General features: G+C 43.8%; 1 protein-coding gene across 1 annotated transcript in view; it reads right to left on the minus strand.

Moving 5' to 3' along the window:
* Positions 1-236: 236 nt before the first annotated feature.
* Positions 237-18,882, minus strand: part of LOC115461247 (disintegrin and metalloproteinase domain-containing protein 33-like) — a 365,631-nt gene continuing 346,985 nt past the window's right edge. The window contains exons 21-24 of the mRNA XM_030190948.1: positions 18,573-18,818; positions 16,627-16,769; positions 14,781-14,798; positions 237-6,045 (exon numbers count right to left, since the gene is read on the minus strand). Of these exons, the coding sequence (XP_030046808.1) occupies positions 5,994-6,045; positions 14,781-14,798; positions 16,627-16,769; positions 18,573-18,818 (459 nt within the window). The 3' untranslated portion in view covers positions 237-5,993. The remainder of the gene's footprint in view (positions 6,046-14,780; positions 14,799-16,626; positions 16,770-18,572; positions 18,819-18,882) is intronic.

Here is an 18,882-nt window from a genome sequence, read left to right on the forward strand (position 1 = left end):
GGTTCTTTGCTATTTAGGTTGCCCTCTTCAAGTTGTGGTAAACTTGGTGTATGTTTTATTGTTAATCTGAGGCTTCTTCATCATTGTCTTTTATTGTTCTGTATTATATCATAAAAAGTGTACAATGCTTTTGGCATCCTGCTGCCCTGGGAAGGAGGTTTAGGAAACCTTTGTAATAAAAATAAAGTTCACCATTACAGAGACAGATGATAGCTATAAAAATGTAACATTAATAGTAATTTGCATAGTACCTTTATTTTTTTCATATGCTAGTTAGACATAAAATTTTGAAGGTCCTGGAAATGAATACATACATATGCAAGTGCATTTTCACTTATAAAAAATACAAAAACAGTTGAGACAAGCATTGCAGTGTTGTAAACATGTATGTTACGGTTTTTCAGTTTTCAGTCTTACTGTTCCTATTGATCCATTCCACTAGAGGCAGACATTTACTCCCTGCCTTGTCACTGATTGTGAAACAGATGTTAATTTATGCGAAGTGATGTGTGTGTGAGCTGTAGGTAGCCATGGGCTTCTCCCAGAAATGATGTTTCCACTACAGTCAGTGGCCCAGCACCTTTTCCTGGATTGCAGAGGGAAGTGATTCCCAAACCTGTCCTGGGGTTCAGATATCCACAATGAATATTCATGAGATTGACTTGCATACCAAGGAGGCAGTGAATGCAAATCAATCTCATGCATATTCATTGTGGATATCCTGAAAACCTGACTGACTGGGTTTCTCCAAGGACGGGTTTGGGAATTCCTGGTAGAGGTACTATGAATGTGAGCACTCCGAGTGAGACTGCGCAGGTATACCGTACAAAACAAGAGATGTGAAAAAAAATAAACCCACAAACACCCACACCCATACCTTTTGCTCATTTGAATCCAAGATGCCTGTTTCACCAATAAAACAATATTTGTATTATAGCTAACAATCACTGTGAAAAATAAATCAAAACTTGCCATGAACTGTACAACTCTTATCATATTAAATATCTGCCTAAGGACAGGTACAGCCTGCTATGAAAAAGATGAATTTATCAGTGCCTTTCTCTCCCTGCACTGTTCCATCATTGGATTCCTGTTCCGATGGAGAAAGAGAAAAGAGGTAAACATAAGAGCTGATCCTATATTATTACATCCAGGAACCTTCATGTCCTTTTCAGAGCCAAAACCCCTTGAAGAGCCTCAGTGGAACTTTGACAGTACTGTTGGCATCAAGGTTTTCTGATGTGCTTAAAGAGAATTAGCGCCATTCGTGCTGCCACTGGTATGAATACCACAGCAAGCAGCATGGATTGTCACGAAACGAAGGACAGCGAAAACAGTTATTTTGGATATTTGTATAGCACCTTTTTATCCATAAAAACAAACTGCTTTCATATTGGGGATGAGGATGGGTAACAGAATAAATAAAATAAAACATTTGTAATGATGGGGCTTCCCAAACCTGTCCTGAGACCCCACAGCAAACCTGGTTTTCAGCTTTCGGTAATCTTTGGGGTATTCTTACTGCAACGGGATGAGGGAGAATAACTCAAGTTAATCATGTGTACTATACGCAGCATTTTAATAAAGCTTCTGAAAGATTATTACACCTGATCACCTATTGAGGTGATAAGGGGGAATGGATCTACAGCCAATTTTTATACTGTTAAACTACCTCTAAAAGGGATTCATTTTGCTAATTTGATAATCCCTATTAGGGAATAATTTCAATTTTAGCAACTTTTTATTCTGACCTCAATGTTTGCTTAACATGCAATAAATTAAGTTTGATTTATGATTTGTTAACTGAAGAGCGAAGAGATGTAATATGCCTAATTGAACTCTGGCTTGATGCATCACAGAAAGTTCCTTTCAATAAAGCTTGAAAAAAATGCCTTCTTAGGAAAAAGTCCTAGACCAGCACATTTGAGCTGATTGCAGTATTTGGTGTAGAAAAAGAATGTGAAGACCATTGCTACAGATAATCCAAAGAAAATCCTTATTACTATATACAGAGTGCTGTTAAGCAGCTTGAAAATGGTGGGACACCGTGGACCTGTGGACTTGCGTAATCTAACTAATATATGACTCTCGCCAGGATGTTTAGAGTTGCCAAACTGCTACTCTTCCAACTAAAATCAACCAAAGTCATTTCACGGACCTTCCCTAAGCATTGCTGACTTCCTGCTGCGTAAGATAGCTGAGGGTGATCCTGTACTGGTGTTATCATACTGACTGTTGCTCCTTGCTCACACTGGGTGATGATGCAACATACACTATGGGGATTTTTCCCCCACAGGATCAGTTTTATTATTTCATGAATGAATGCACTTCCTAAGCCCTTTTTCATAGGCATAGGGCCTTATTCGATAACATAATTTTTCTATAGGCACAAAATGGAGGAATGTCCTTTTTGAATAAGGCACAAAGTATCCAATATTATTAGGTTTAAAGAGAGAATGTCAGTCATGGGGTGGCATGAAAGATTTTTTTCTTCTTTCAAACACACTCTCTTACCTAGTTATGATTTGTTTTAAAGCATTATTTTTATGTTGTACACCATTTTGCTGATGTTTTTGAAAGGCTGTTTATCAAATCTGTAATTAAACTTAAAGGACAAAACAACTACTATTCAAACTAACTGAAAGGTCCTAACTCCAGTATCTTTTAACCACCAGCAATGGTTTGCATCGCATGATGGGAAAAGAAGTTTAAGCAAGAAAAAGAAAAGTATTAAATATGCAAAGTAACAACATTTCAGATGGGACAAGCAAACCTCTGCTCTCCATTCTAGCCCTACAGTCATTGTACAAATAATGTGGAGTTACAGGCTAGAAGTTAACAGATCACATGAGGGTAATTTTCATTGGTGGCTGCCACCACATTCAATTAATGGCTGCTGTGTTTAAGTTAATAGATATATTCAGCTCATTGAACACCTGAAGGACAATTCTATAGACTACATTCTATCATTTAGGCATGCGTTAGAATACTAGCATAAATGCGCATAAATTATGTATGCATAAGTGCATGTATATGCCACCAATCTGTAAATACATGCTTATCTTGCATAGTGTGTATTTGCAAGAAGGGTACATTGAGGTGCATGTATTTATGGCCACTAAATGTCAGATGCATTGATAACAGGTTATGCCAGTGTTCTATAAAGGAATCTTGATGTCTAGGTTCCATTATAGAAATGACTCCTACCATGCGCCTTCGAGGCACCTAAATTGAGATGCCTAATTATAGAATTACTGCATAGTCATAAACGTAGATTGGATATATATATTTCAGTGAATGCCACTATACATTTAGTTTAGGTCTGCTCTGTAGCAGGCCTAAACTAGCCCTATGACTTATCCATACAGCAGCTGAATACCGCCTCTATGTGGATAATGTTGCTGTGTCACCCTTCCTCTGCACCCCTCCCCCCCACCACTATAGGAGGAATTTGAGAGGGAACTGCCTAGTTTTAGCTGCATGAGTGGCCCAGTTAGGAAATAAATGACCTCATGTAGAATACCAACTAATGGAAAAGTACACGCCAGGTTTTGATGGAACATACTTTGCTGGTGGGCCTGTACATGGATGGAGTTTGGACACAGCATGGGTGGAGCACTCATGTACATCTGCACATTGTACAATATTATCATTTAAGCATGTGCATGCGGCCATTTACCTCAGCTATAAGGCTGGAATAAGCAGTCGAACCTAGATGTTCGCATTTTCTATGCTACTTGCATTAGTATTCTGCAAAGAAAAGTAGGTGTCTTATTTCTTTATAGAAATGGATTACAATGGGCATCATAACCAGCACCTATAGTAGGTACCCTGTTATAGAATTATCATCCACATGGATGGTGTTGGACTGGTTAGTACTATTTTCAGCCCAACACTGTGGGGCACAGTTATAAATATGGACTACTGTTAAGACATGTTATTTTACCACTAATTCATGCATTTTATGCATTAGACCTAATTACTAATAACTGGGGTTAACAGCAATGTAACACTTCTTAACTTAGCCCACACTGATAACTTCTTCTCTGTATTGCAGCTGAAAATACATGGGTAGTGGAATACTCATATATGTTTACCGGCTACTGATAAACATATAACTCCATTTAAACATTGACCCCACTTTTTGCAAGAGCAGCTCAAGACAGTGAAAACAGTTACTCATACATTACTGTGTCTACAGCATTTATGTATTCCCCCCCCCCAAAAGATTTCTGCTTTTAATATATTGAAATAGTACCAATATTATTTCAGAGGTGCTCGCTTTCTCTCTTGTCTATAGCGCAGCACAATCTGAAAGCCTCTATTTAATGACTGCAATATATTTCAGCTATAAAGTGACATTAGTTGTGTTGGGTTGCTGATCCTAACTGGTCACGCACTGTACATACAGAAGAAGTGTGAGTTCATTGGTAATACGTGAGATGGCAGGATTGCTTTGGGTATAAGATGGTTCCGCTCACCCAAAATGTATTGTTCTTCACAGTACAATGGTGTCCTCTGAACTTAACTCAGTCTGTCAGAGAATACTCCGCAGTGAATTAAGTTAAATTTCCAAGTAAACTAGATTGCTGCTATAGTTGAAGTTGTAAACCAACACAATGGAGAAGACAGCACAGCAGATGGTGGATATTAACAGTCCTTTATTTCTATCTAGCAGAAGAGAGCTGTTGGAGATTTGCTGTGAATATTTTGCAAAAGTCAGAAAAACGGCACATACGCTTTTGGTGAGAATCGTTTTTAATTTATGAGACAGACTTTTTGTCTAGTTTGATCCATACATTGATCGTCTCAATTTGAGTTCATCCTTTAGACTCCCAGACTCCTGATGCAGACACTGTAGCCGAAACATGGCCCATGTCGAGTCATACCTATTAGAAATAAAGGACTGTTAATGTCCACCGTCTGCTGTGCTGCATTGTGTGAGTTGTGGAGACCTGTTCTGTGTTTTTGCACAGTTGAAGTTGTACCATTATTTGGATAATACTTATGTTCTGTCCCAGGCGTCAGAACAATTTATGCTGTTCAGAGATACAGTCAACAGACCATTTGTATCACAACTATATTTCCTACACAAAGAGAGGCTGGGGAATATAAGGAGAATCCTTCAGGAAATTCAGGTGGATATCTCTGAAGGTCTTCTATGAGATGCCACCGTTGGTGGCCAAATTCAGGTTCTTCCAGCACATTTTCTTCAAAGCACCAAGAAATTTATCTCTGAGAAACTATGTCCAGATGGCTGCTGTTTCACCCCTTGTCTAGCAGTAAACCATGTTGTGGTGTTCTGTCATCATGGCTGGCTAAGGTTTGCCCACTGCTTTCGATTCTGTTTCCAAATTGCAAATTAACAGGTGATTTCTTCATCTCTCTGTAAGCCATGACTATTGTTCTGGATAGGACTGGATGGCATTCTTTCATGTGCTACATTATTGCAACCCGACCACTGTGTGATTTAGAGGGACAAACTTCTTTAACAGTAGACTGCCTGTTCTAGAACCTTGTATAAATTAAAGAAATGTCTTTCATGGTTTAGAGTGAAGGTCCCAGACCACTGTGTGACTGAAATGATTCTCCTTCATGGACAGCAGACTCATATTCTTCTGAAATAGCAAGGCACATCTTTTCATAGCTATAATGCTGTGTTTTGGCAAGGCTAAAAAAAAACCCAAAAAACAAAAAACAAAAAACCAAACATCCTTCACGGATGTTTTGAAGGCACCAGACCAGGACTCTCCTCTATGGATTTCTCTGCAAGCCCCAGAAAAATGTTTAGTGGGAAAGAAATCCCTGCTGTATAGCAAGACATTGTAAACCCCTCAGTGGCAACATTTTCCTAAGACACAGCATGTACATTCTTTCATACCAAAAAAAAAAAAAAAATGTCCTGGTAGTTTTTTTTTTTTCTTATAGTGCAAATAACAAAACCATTAGGTTTTCTTTTTCCAATAATGCCTAGGTCATCTTGACTCCAATTGTCATTTCTTCAGTGGAAAGGAGGTTGATTGAAATTTTACTCCTGGACCTGGCCTAAAACAAAGTGAATGATACATTACTTCACACTACAGGATTATCAACTTATAATTTCAAAACACATGCATTATTATTCCTATTTTTCTTTATTCCAATGATCATTATCTTTCTTTATACTTTATAGCAGCTATCAGACAGTAATGCAATATAAAGGGCTTTTGATTCAGACAGCACACCAGTAGCCCAAAGGTGGGGATGTACATTTGTTAGCAAACATTTGGGTCTTTAACATACTTTGAAAATATAGGGGCCTGTTAATGAAAGTGGTTTGTTAAAGTTTTGCAGCTGCCACACGTTAGGTACATAAATTAATACAAGATAAGCACAAAGCCTCTGAAGTAACTTGGGGAAATGGCTAGCGTCAGTCTTACAGTTACCACATAGAGGAGGTAGTTACAGCATGGAAAATGCGTCTGTGCTATTGGCATATATTAACATGGCCACGTGCTTTAAAAAATTGGGCCCTTGATCAGCATTCAGATCCCATACCCCCTAAATCCAGATCCTGAACTTCCAACTCTGATCTGCATCTTCCAAACCCCCTCCCAACCTCAATTAGCATTCCAACCCCCCACCCCACTACAATCAACATCTTCTAAACCTGCTCCAACCCCAATCAGCATTCCAACTCCCTCAACCCCAATAAACATCTTCCAAACCCCCTGCCAACATTCAATCAGCTTTCCAGCCCCCCCACTCCACGAAAATCAGTATCTTCTAAACCCCCTCTAATCCCGATCAGCATCTTCTAAACCCCTTCCCCATGCTGATCAGCATTCCCACCTCCTTACTCACATACAATTAGTATCTTCTAACCCCCCACCTCCACCCCAACCAGATTAGTATCCCTTCCCAATGTGAAGATGCAAAGTTTGGGCCAGATTCTATATAAGGCGCCTAAAAAATCCATGGAGTAAACATTTCCGCCTAAGCATATTCTATAAGCGGCACCTAGATTTAGGCACAGTATATAGAATAGGCTTAGTTGATATCCCAGTGCCTAAAACTACGTGCCTCCATTTACACCAGTAAAAACATGGCTTAAATCCCTGTGCATAGGTTTAAATGCACTGGGGCATATTCTGTAACTACGGCCCCCAATGTGGGCTTATTTCCTGCTAAAAAGGAACTACTGCCGGGCTACCACAGCAGCCTGGCAGTAGTTCCCACCCCCAGTGCGCTGTCATATCCGGTGCTACAAAACTATATTTATTTTTGTAGCAATGGTGTGCACCTGGTGATAATTGGGCAGTGCCTTGTGCTGTCCAGTCACCGCCGGGTTAGCATGGGAGCCTGCGGTAAAAGGGGGCTTGGCGTGCGTCAAAATCACGAACCCGACGCCAGTGCAGGCCTCATTTTGCCACAGCTTGGTAAAAGGGGCCCTAAGTGCGTAAATTTTGAAATGCCCATGAAGTGCCCATTTTTATGCCCATAGCCACGCCCCTTTTGAACTGCACGCATTAGAATTTAGGCACATTTCATTACAGAACACACTTAGCGACTTCTGCGCATAAATTCTAATTATTGCCAATTAGTGCTCATTATTGCTTATTAAGTGGTGTCAAACACACTGACTTGTTAAGCCAATTAAGTTACACGCATTGTTATAGAATATGCCTGGATTTCACTGTGGATCTGTAGGCACGCTATATAGAATCTAGCAGTTTCTGCCTTTTTAAAGATCACATATCACAAATCAGCACATCACAAACTGAAAAAACGTTGATATATACACTGGGACTTTCCTTGGCACATGATGACACTTCTGAGAGTACTATTCTATGATTCTCATCCTCTCCCTGTGTGCTGACTGAAGATTTGATGCCACTTAAATTTTCTCTGATAAGTGAACATTATTTTGCTCTGTGCTTTGGGGTTTAAGGGAGGAACTGTAGGTTATTGATAGGCAGAATAAAAATATAAAAGAAGCAAACTTTATCAACTAGTCTCCATACTCTTTCCCCCTAGTTTTAAAACTTGAACTTTGTACTACAGCATTAACAGTTAGTCTCAAGCAGGCACAGCAGGGCTTAGTTTAGTCTTCTATCTCGCCCACCCCTAGAACAGCGCTTCATTTATAGTCAGCTATTCTAATTAGGATAAGAAGGGAGGAGTACTCTTACAGAGTTTTAATTACATTTCAATACTTTCTAAGAAGAAAACATTAAATAAATCACACATTATACTATATAAGCTAAAGACTTTTTAAATATTAGACTAATATTCTTAATACCTTAGCAAGTTTTAAAATGAAAAACTCAAAAAAAATACTAAGATGGAGACAGCAGTCCAGCAGCAAGAAGGGTGCTATCAAGTCTTTTGCATTGAGTGCCACATGTACGATTATCTCCCAGTTGGTCAGCAGTTATATGTGTGTGCCCAATGCAAACAGCTTTTAGCTCCTAAAGAACAGGTCCGTTCTCTTGAGGCTAGAATAGCAGACTTGGAGGAGCTGAGGGAGACAGAGAGGTACATAGATTCAGGGCCGGTCCTAGGTTTCTGGCGCCCTCCTGCAGCCTATTATTCGCTGCCCCTACCCATCCATGGGCGGGATCACTATGGCTCCGCCCCTACAGTAGTCACACCCTTTTTACTAGCCATGGCATCATTGAAAATATTACACCTGTCTTCCCTTCCCTCCATCCATGTCCAACAATTCTCTCCCTGCCCTCCCCTCCATCCACCCACCCATGTCCAGCAAATCCCCTGCCCTCCATCCATCTATTCATCCATATCCAGCAATTCTCCTCTCCCCGGCTGCCCCCCTCCATCCATCCATATCCAGCAATTCTCCTCTCTCTCCCCTGCCCTCCCCTCCACGTCCAGCAATTTCTCCTCTCTCCCTGGGCCCTGTCCTCCCATCCATGTCCATCCTTGTCCATTGATGCTCCTCTCTCCCCTTCCCTCCTCCATCCATCCATATCCAGCAATTCTCCTCTCTCTCCCCTGCCCTCCCCTCCATGTCCAGCAATTTCTCCTCTCTCCCTGGGCCCTGCCATCCCATCCATGTCCATCGATTAATGCTACTCTCTCCCCTGCCCTCCCGCTCCCATGTCCACCTTCATGCCCTCTTCTCTGGTTTAAATCTTGTGTTTAAATTTACCTCCGACATCGCAGCAGCTGCGCAGCATCAGTGAAAGCGCTGCTGCCGACGTCTCCCAGCCTTCCCTTCGCTCGTTCCCTCAGAGTCTCGCCTTCTTCTGATGTCATTTCCTTGTGAGGGTGGGACACTGAGAGGGAACAAACGAGCGAAGGGAAGGCTAGAGATGTCGGGCAGCAGCGCTTTCATTGACGTTGCGCAGCTGCTGCGACGTCGGAGGTAAATTTAAATACAAGATTTAAATGCCCCTGGGCGGTGCGGGTACCAGAGCAAGAAACCAAAGGCAGGGCTGCTGTCGGGGTCCGGGAGCTGAGGTAAGTGGCGAGGGTAAACATGGTGTGGTGGCGCCCTCCTGCCATGCTTACCTTGCTTACTGGGTTGGACCGGCCCTGCATAGATTAGACCTACAGGGTCATTGTAGAGAAGTCCTACCTTCAGTCTGGCAGCCCCTGTGCTGCCTTGGAGGAGGGAGGGCTCCTAGAAGGAGAGCATCACCCTGGTGAAGTAGGAAGTACTCCTGTAGCCAGGACCTGCCCACCAGGGGATGTACTATCCTCTCGCACCAAGGATATGTCTGTGAGAACTTCTGGCCAGGCAGGAAGGGCTGGACAGCTGTTGTAGTTGGTGATTCAATCATTAAGCATGAAGATAGCTGGGTGACTGATGGACGTGAGGATCGCCTGGTCACTTGCCTTTCTGGTGTGAAGATGGCAGACCTCATGCATCACCTAAACAGGATCTTAGATAGTGCTGACCCCCCTTGCCACTTTTGACCCCCCTCCCCCCAGCACCGCCGCCCCTCCTCCCTCCCTTTCGACCCCCCTCCCGCCGCCATTAACCCAACTCCGCCACCACCAGGTACCTTTGCTGGCGGGGGTCCCCAACCCCCGCCAGCCGAAGTCCCCTTCAGCACCGGTCTCCGAGTCCAGCGCATTCACTGATCTGGATTCTGTTTCTGTGAGTCCTGACGTCCTGCATGTTCCTACGTTAATGTCTGTTAGTTTGTGCTAAGCTTTAGTAAGAAGGCCCTTTAGATTGTGAGCCCTCTGGGAACTGGGAAATATCTAGTGTACCTGAATTTAACTCATCTTGAGTTGCTACTGGAAAAAGCGTGAGCAAATAAATAATAGTGTGTGTACTTTTAAAATTCTTATTAATGCATTACTTTTAGCCAGACTGAATTGGGACAGTTTTCAAATAGACCTATTTATGTGGGCAAATGACTTTGAAATTACCCTAAAGTATTGCATTAATTTCTGGTAATTTATTATTTATTTATTTGTTGCATTTGTACTAGAGACTTGCACGGGAATGGGGTTCGCGGGAATCCCGCGGGGATAGAAGCAGTTTTGCGAGGATCCTGTGGGGACGGAAGCAGTTCCTGTGGGGTTCCCGTGGGGACGGAAGCAGTTCCTGTGGGGTTCCCGTGGGGACGGAAGCAGTTCCTGTAGGGTTCCCGTGGGGATGGAAGCAGTTCCTGTGGGGTTCCCGTGGAAGTGTATGCTGCAGTTGCGCCAGCCTCTCACCTACCGAGTACCAAGTTCTTTGAGTGCTGTCTTCTCCTCTTCCTTGCTTTAACAGCACAGATGTGGAAAGCCTCCATTAAGGAGGTGGTAGAAATTCAAATGGTGACGAAATTCAAAAAGGCATGGGATGAACACAGAGGATCTCTATTTAGAAAATGGAATTTATAAAAAACCTAAACTTAAATGGCTGCATGTGTGTGGATGTGTTGCGTGACACTTACATGGTGACTTTGGCTGTGATTAACTAGGGCCGATACTGGGAGACCTGTGTGGTCTGTGTCTCATATATGGCAATCTGGTTTTGGATGGGCTGGAAAGGGTTTAGACAGCAACTTTAGTGGCTGGAACATGAGGACAGTTCTGGACAGACTTTTACGGTCCGTGTCCCGCAAATGAGAAGATGAATAGGCTGGAGTGGGCTTTGAGGGCAACTCCAGCAGTTGGAACATAAGGATAGGGCCAGGCGGACTTCTATGGTCTATGTCCCAGAAACGCCAAAGAAAGATCATAATCAAGTATATAATATCACATTCATTGTTGATTTAATCATGAATTGATAATGATTGTGACTATTGGGCAGACTGGATGGACCGATCCGGTTTTTATCTGCTGTCATTTACTATCACTATTAATCCTCTCTGCTTCCGGGCTGATGCGCAGACTTCAGCTCTGACATAAGCATGAGCATCAGATGTCACCTGACCTACTGGCGTGTGCATGTGGTGATCTCTTAGCACATAGTGCCAGTGAATCAGAGAAGTCTTATATGTGCGCACCAAAGTGTTCCAACTTCCATTCCTTCCTTGCCTGCAGTGCTGCGGCTCAAACCCAGAGACTGAGAGAGCTGACAGGAATTTTTTTAATGTACCATTAAATTCTTGTGGGTGAGGACAGATTAAATTCTTGCAGGGACGGGTATGATTCCCCATGGGGACGGGCGGGGATGGGTTAGATTCCCCACGGGGACGGACGTGGATGGGTTAGATTCCCTAAGGGGACAAATGGGGACGGGTTGGATTCCAGTGGGGACGGGTTGGATTTCTGTCCCCGTGCAACTCTCTAATTTGTACCCCACATTTTCCCACCTATTTGCAGGCTCAATGTGGCTTACATAGTACCGTCAAAAGCGTTTACCCAGTTTGTGGATAACAAATACATGACCTGCAAATATAACCAAAATAACTCAAAATGATTCCTCACAGTACTTTGGAATGCATTGTTATTATGGCTGCATGTTAATCGTGATTTAATGCCGCGATTAACGATTAACCACTCGCCCAGTCCAACATTAATTGCGATTAATGATTAACCGCCCACCCAATCCGGCATCTCTTGCTTCCCTCTGGGACCGCCGGTGGCTCTCCCCTCCCCTCCCAATTTATCTTAGTTGTCTTGCACTAAATCTTCGTCCAGCAGTGGATGGCAGTATATTGAAATGCTGCCTTGGCCTACACTGGGACTTTCTTTCTGACCCGCCCTGCCCCCCCCCCTTCTGATGCAACTTCCTATTTTCAGAAAGGGGCACCGGGTCAGAAGAAAAGGCCCGGTACAGGCTGAGGCAGCATTTCAATATGTAGCCAGCCGGTGGCTGCTGCAGGGCGAAGATTTACTACAAGTCAATTGATTAGGTAAACTGGGAGGGGAGAGCCACCGCTGCCGCTGCAGTCTGGGAGAGATGGCGGGTGGGAGAGCGAAGGAGAATGTGAGAGGAGAGGCATATTAGAGAGTGAGAGAATGGGTGAAGGCACAGGGAGACAAAGAGAGAAAGAGAGAATGGGTGAAGTCACAGAGGGCACCTGGAGGGAGAGAGATTGGGTGAAGGCACGGGGGCACAGAGAGAGAGAATGGATGAAGGCACAGGGGTCACAGTGAGTGAGAGAGAATGGGTGAAAGCCCCCCCCCCCCCATGGCTGTTCAATGGCTGGTGGAGCAGCTGAAGCCCCGCCAGCTGACAAAATCCATTTCCTGAGTCACCCCCTTCTTCATCGTACTAACTCAGGAGCGAGGAAATCAGCGGGGTGCCTTCAGCCACCAGCTCTTGCACTCCCCAAGCATACTCAGATTGTGCATGAACTGAGCATGCTCGGGGAGTGCCGGTATCGGCGGCTGGAGGCACCCCACTGGCTTCGTCGCTGCTGAGGGAGCACAAGGAGGAAAGAGGACACTTTGGCAATGGATTTCTTTGATGGCTTTGGCATCCCCACCAGCAAAGGTAAGATATCTAGTGGGGGGGGGGGGGGGTGGAGAGAGAAAATGTGCCCCCTCCCCATCCTTGTGACCCCAATGAATAGCTATGGTCCAACTTTAATTGCATGATTAATCACGATTAAAAATTATAATCAAAATGCATCCCTAATTGTTATGTTTTAAATCTTTTTTTTATCTGTCAATTTTCAACATTTGTTGAAAAGCCTGTGACCCATATGAAAAGAAAGGCAACACTGCACATAATCTGATCTATGTGCTGTATGAGTGTGAGACTGGGTCTCCATGTAGCAGCAGGGCAGTAATAAATAATTTCAAATGCTTCTTTATGAAGTTTTCTCTTACTCCTTCCATCAAATGTCTAGTTTGGAGCGCTCCTGTAGATTTTCCACAGTTCTTCTCCTTTTTGAGGTCCCTCCCCCCATACCACTTTCCAATACCAGTAACTACTGTGACAACAGTATATAGAAAAAAAAGTGAAATGATCAAAGATAATGACCTGACTGAACTTTCCCTGCTCTCACAATCACCTTCCCACCAAAGCAGTGACACCCAAGCTTGTTCTCTAATCATTGCTGAAAATCTTCTCACTGAACCCTGTAATCAGTCCTGTCCGTGGTTCCCTCTCGTCCTCTGCTGCATAATGCATACACATTTGCCACTGACTGAGCGACAGAGTAACTTTTTTCCATGCAGAAAAGGATTCTTATACACTTCCTGGGAAGTATCTTTGCATAGAAAACTGTCAAGCTGAAAGACTGTAGCTCTGTGAATGCAGTCTGTGGGCAGGTGTTCCCAGGGGCATAACTTTGATATAACTGTGATGCACGTGCGCAGGACCCAACAGGCTCCCCAGGGGTGTAACTTGGAAATAGAACTGTGATGCACGTGCGCAGGACCCAAGAGGCAGGCAGAGCTCTGAAGTCTCAATGTGTGGATGAGACAATGGTGCAACGAGGAGGAATTTAGATTTGCTAGGAGCTGAGCAACATTCTGGTGAAGTGGGAGCCTATTCTGAAAGGATGGACTCCACCTTAACCAGGATGAAACCAGGCTGCAGGAACTAACATTTAAAAAGGAGATAGAGCAGCTTTTAAATTAGAATGGGAAGGAGTGGGGGGTTAGCCCACAGTAGCTCAAGAGCACATGGTTGAAGTATCCTTGAAAGATACTATTATAAAAGGACATTTAGGGAAACTAAATATAGAGGTTTTAATAAAGGTGAAAGAAAGCTGGGAGTGTTCAAGGAACGAGCAGAGCAAAGGTTGCAAACCTGTCAACTTGTAAACAGCTTGTAGATGCAAGGAAAAAAAACCCAACACTTTGAAGTGTCTGTGTACTAATGCTAGAAACCTAAAAAATAAGATAGGAGAGCCAGAGCCCGAGGTGGGGGGGGGGGGGGGAAGTTTACCCCGCCTCCCCCAGCCGCCTCCCCCTCGCCGCCGACCCTCCCCCGTCACCGCCGCAAGGTACCTTTCCTGACGAGGGTCCCCAACCCCCGCCAGCCAAAGTCTTCTTCAGCGCCAGTCAACTCCAGCTTCTTCGCTGATGATCTGTTTTTAACTCTTGACGTCCTACATGCACGTCCTGTATGTAGCCCTGTGCAGGACGTCAGGACTGAGAAACAGATCATCAGCGAAGGCGCAGGAGTTGACCGGCACTGAAGAAGACTTCGGCTGGCGGGGGTTGGGGAGCCCCGCCTGCAAAGGTACCTGGCAGCACGGCGACAGGGGAGGGTCGGCGGTGGGGGATTCGGTGGCGGGAGGGGGGTCCATGCCCCCCGTGGCCCCTTCTAGCTACGCCCCTGGTGTAAAATAGGACCTGTGTTAAAATAACAGGTATTAACAGTATGTGTTAGTAATTCTGGCAATAACTATATAAATAATTAGGTTGATACTCACTTTTGGGGAGGTATGGGTCTGTGGAAGGAAAAGTAAAAACAATTATATTAGAAACATAGAAAACATAAAAACAGAGAAAAACGTAGGCAGATATATGGCCTATCCAGTCTGCCCATCCTTGCCATCTACTTTCCCTGTCATTCTCTTAGAGATCCTATGTACTTGTCCCAAGCTCTCTTGAACTCAGAAACTGTTTTCATCTCCACCACTTCCACCAGGAGGCTGTTCCACAAATTTACCACCCTTCCCATGAAGAAGTATTTCCTCAGGTTACTTCTGAGTCTATCCCCTTTCACCTTCATCCTATGCCCCCTCATTCCAGAGCTTCCTTTCAATTGAAAGAGACTCACCTCCTGTGCATTTATGCTGTATAAGTATTTAAATGTCGCTATCATATCTCCTCTCTCCCACCTTTCTTCCAAAGTATACATATTGAGATCTTTAAGTCTGTCCCCATGCTCTTTATGATGAAGACCACCGAACATTTTAGTAGCCATCCTCTTGATTGACTCCATCCTGTTTATATCTTTTTGAAGGTGCCAACTTCAGAATTGTACACATTATTCTAAATGAAGTCTCATTTAGTCTTATACAGGGACATCATCACCTCCTTTTTCCTACTGCCATTCCTCTTACTATGTACCCCAGCATTCTTCTAGCTTGGATGCTGGGGTACATAGGGAGAGGAATGGCCAGTAGGAAAAGGAGGTGATGACCCGGTGTAGGTGACAGGATGGAAACTATATATTTTGGGTTTGATGCAAGAAGTGTTGGCACCTGTTGAACTTTGAGAATGGGTTTATATGAGATGTTCGCTAAGAAAGCGAATAGAATGTTGGGTATTATTAGGAAAGGTATGGAAAACAGGTGTGAGGATGTTATAATGCCGTTGTATCGCTCCATGGTGCGACCGCACCTTGAGTATTGTGTTCAATTCTGGTCGCCGCATCTCAAGAAAGATATAGTAGAATTGGAAAAGGTGCAGCGAAGGGCGACTAAAATGATAGCGGGGATGGGACGACTTCCCTATGACTAAGGAGGCTAGGGCTATACAGCTTGGAGAAGAGACAGCTGAGGGGAGACATGATAGAGGTATATAAAATAATGAGTGGAGTGGAACAGGTGGATGTGAAGCTTCTGTTCACGCTTTCCAAAAATACTAGGACTAGGGGGCATGCGATGAAACTACAGTGTAGTAAATTTAAAACAAATCGGAGAAAATTTTTCTTCACCCAACGTGTAATTAAACTTTGGAATTCGTTGCCGGAGAAAGTGGTGAAGGCGGTTAGCTTAGCAGAGTTTAAAAAGGGGTTGGACGGTTTCCTAAAGGACAAGTCCATAAACCGCTACTAAACGGACTTGGAAAAATCCAAAATTCCAGGAATAATATGTATAGAATGTTTGTACGTTTGGGAAGCTTGCCAGGTGCCCTTGGCCTGGATTGGCCGCTGTCGTGGACAGGATGCTGGGCTCGATGGACCCTTGGTCTTTTCCCAGTATGGCATTACTTATGTACTTATGACTATTTAATGGGCAAAGTTACCATAGTGGATTGTTAATATTGCATTTTAAATACCTTCTATATGCTATAGTAGTGTCTATTCTGGTTTATCTTTTCATTAATGTAATAGAAGGGTGGATGTACTTGTGATGCTTTGGATCAGGGAAATTTAAAAAAAAAGAAGAAGAAAATCACACTGAAAGTTTTTATCAGCAGGAAAATGAAGAGGCAGCAGCACAGGATGCATTTAATCACTGCTACTACGTGGTGGGATGCACATTATCACGGCCCAGAGGAGTCCACGAACCACCACAACTCTCACAGCTGACCTCAAACTAGTCTTACCTCAGTGGTTTTGCTAGCTGGGTGGCAGAGTTAGTGAGCGGTGGCTTGAAGTTTGAGGGAGGCACCACAACCAGGAGGGGTTCTTTGGAATGCAGAGGACCTCCAGTCAACGGCCTATGAGGAACATTGTTCTTCACAATAATCTGTAGAAAAATCCAATGAATTCTATGTAAGTGCATCCAAGACAACACCATTTTGCAATGTAGGAACAGTGTCTATCAGGGCTTTTTTTGAGGGGGTACTTGGGGGTACTGAGTATCGGCACCTTTTCCACTGTCTGCTAAAATTGACCCATAGACCCCAAGTTTTAATGAAAGAGCTCAGGTTCTAAACACCAATTCTGCCTTGTCATAGATTCTGTGACTGGTTGCAGGGGGCATGGCCATTGTGGGGTGGGTCCCTCAGTGATCACCCCACCCCTGAAGGTTGGCCTGGCATTTGAGTACCGGCAACTTTTTCGCTAGAGAAAATGCACTGGTGTCTATACAGTTCACAGACCAACAGCTTCCTGCACTTCCCCTTCTGAATATTTCCTCACACTGTAAACAAAGCCACACATCCATGGGAAGGAAGCCTCTGGAGATTAGATGTTGTGGCAGTCACATTTTGTAGCACTGAAAAGTGTCAGCCTTTCAGCTTTATGCCTTAAAATGGGCTAGATGAGCTAGCAGCTCTCTCCAACTGTTTCCACAAAGACATAAAATAAAGATCAACAAACAGACAACAGGTACTTTGACTCATTGAGAGCATATCATTTTCATCGGGTTGATTTATTTCATAGATTCATTATCAGCCTGTTTTTGAAAAATGCCCAAAGTAGACTACATTAAAATTTGTGTCCCCCCCCACCCCTCCCGACTGAAAATGTCAATACCTGAAGAGTGGGAGGAAGGATTTTCAGGGTGGTCTCTAAGGAGATAGAGCTGCTATTGACAGCTTGGTAAGGAAATCACAGTAGAGCCCATCCTTAGGGGGCAGGACACGGAAATTAATAAACGGGATTATGTGGAGAAAATTCTGGTCTTTGGTAGCCTACCCCGTCAAGACCTGTAGCACAGAGGGGGACGTCCTGGGTACCAAGACAGGGAATGTTTGCAAGTGTGGTGTTTGGAAGCCTCTGCACAAGGCAGAAGATACCTGCAGTTGTGTTCCTGACTTGGGACCAGAGGAGGAGTGCCTGGGGATACCCACCTCAGGTGTGTGAAGTGGAAGCAGGTGTGCCCCACTTCTGGCAGGACTTGCATTGTATGAGTGAATGGACCCTGTCCGGGATGAGTCAGAGGAACTGAAGAAATCATGAAAGAATGATCAAGGACCAAGGGGGACATGATGTGGATGGTTACCCCACACCATCTCTCCAACCATGATCAGAGGAGTGTATAAAGGAACTGAGTGGATATTAGAGAACCTGCAACAGTTGTGTGTGGAGACGATTCTGGACTGAGTTTAAATTAAGAGGAAAATCACTAGGTACTGTTTCTGGTTTTGTAAATAGAGGGAATTTGAGATCAGATTGAACTGAGAACCCTAAATGCCCTGATTTCATTGATTATTCTGTTTTATGCTGTACAGACCATTTGAAGGAAAAACACCCTGAATTGTACAAATCAAGCAGTACAGACCAGAACTGTTTTCCCAACTTACTGTTAGTAAAGCAAGTTGAAGTTTTTGCAACTGAGACTGCTGACTATTAATTTGGAGTGAAAGTGCCCAGAGAAAGAGTACCCTCAGTCTACCAAAGTAAGTCCGGCCCCAGCCTATGCCCAGCTCATTTGACTCTGCCAGTGGAGCTGTGTGTGTGGCAGAGAGAGAACCTTAGAAGTATAGCCTTTATTTCTCATGCAGTATTCAAAGCCTGAACTCCTGCATCCCTGTTATAGGTAGACTTAAAAGGTTTGTAGGCTCTAGGTGCTAAAATCAAGATAACAGGAAAAATCTCTCTGTACCTTTGGAGTCCGTACTGGAATGGTTGGAAGAGGCTTCTTTGGTGGGAGTAGTTTAGTCTGTGAGTCCATTGTTTTAGCCAGAACCATTGGAGATTTTTTTGCAGGGGGTGGAGGTCTGCAGGGCTTCAGGTCCTTTGGTGGTTGACTGACAGGAGTGGGTGCAGGCCGAAGAGGGCGAACTATATTGACTGGCTGGGAGCCATTCTGAACAATACCTGATTTCACTGGAAAGTTATCCCTTCCAGGCTAGAAAAGAACAAGTGAAGGGAGAGACCAAAAAAAGGAAGAAGAAAAAAAGAATGAGTAAAAA

Source organism: Microcaecilia unicolor, chromosome 2, assembly GCF_901765095.1.
Source record: "Microcaecilia unicolor chromosome 2, aMicUni1.1, whole genome shotgun sequence".
In the NCBI taxonomy this organism is placed as follows: domain Eukaryota; kingdom Metazoa; phylum Chordata; class Amphibia; order Gymnophiona; family Siphonopidae; genus Microcaecilia; species Microcaecilia unicolor.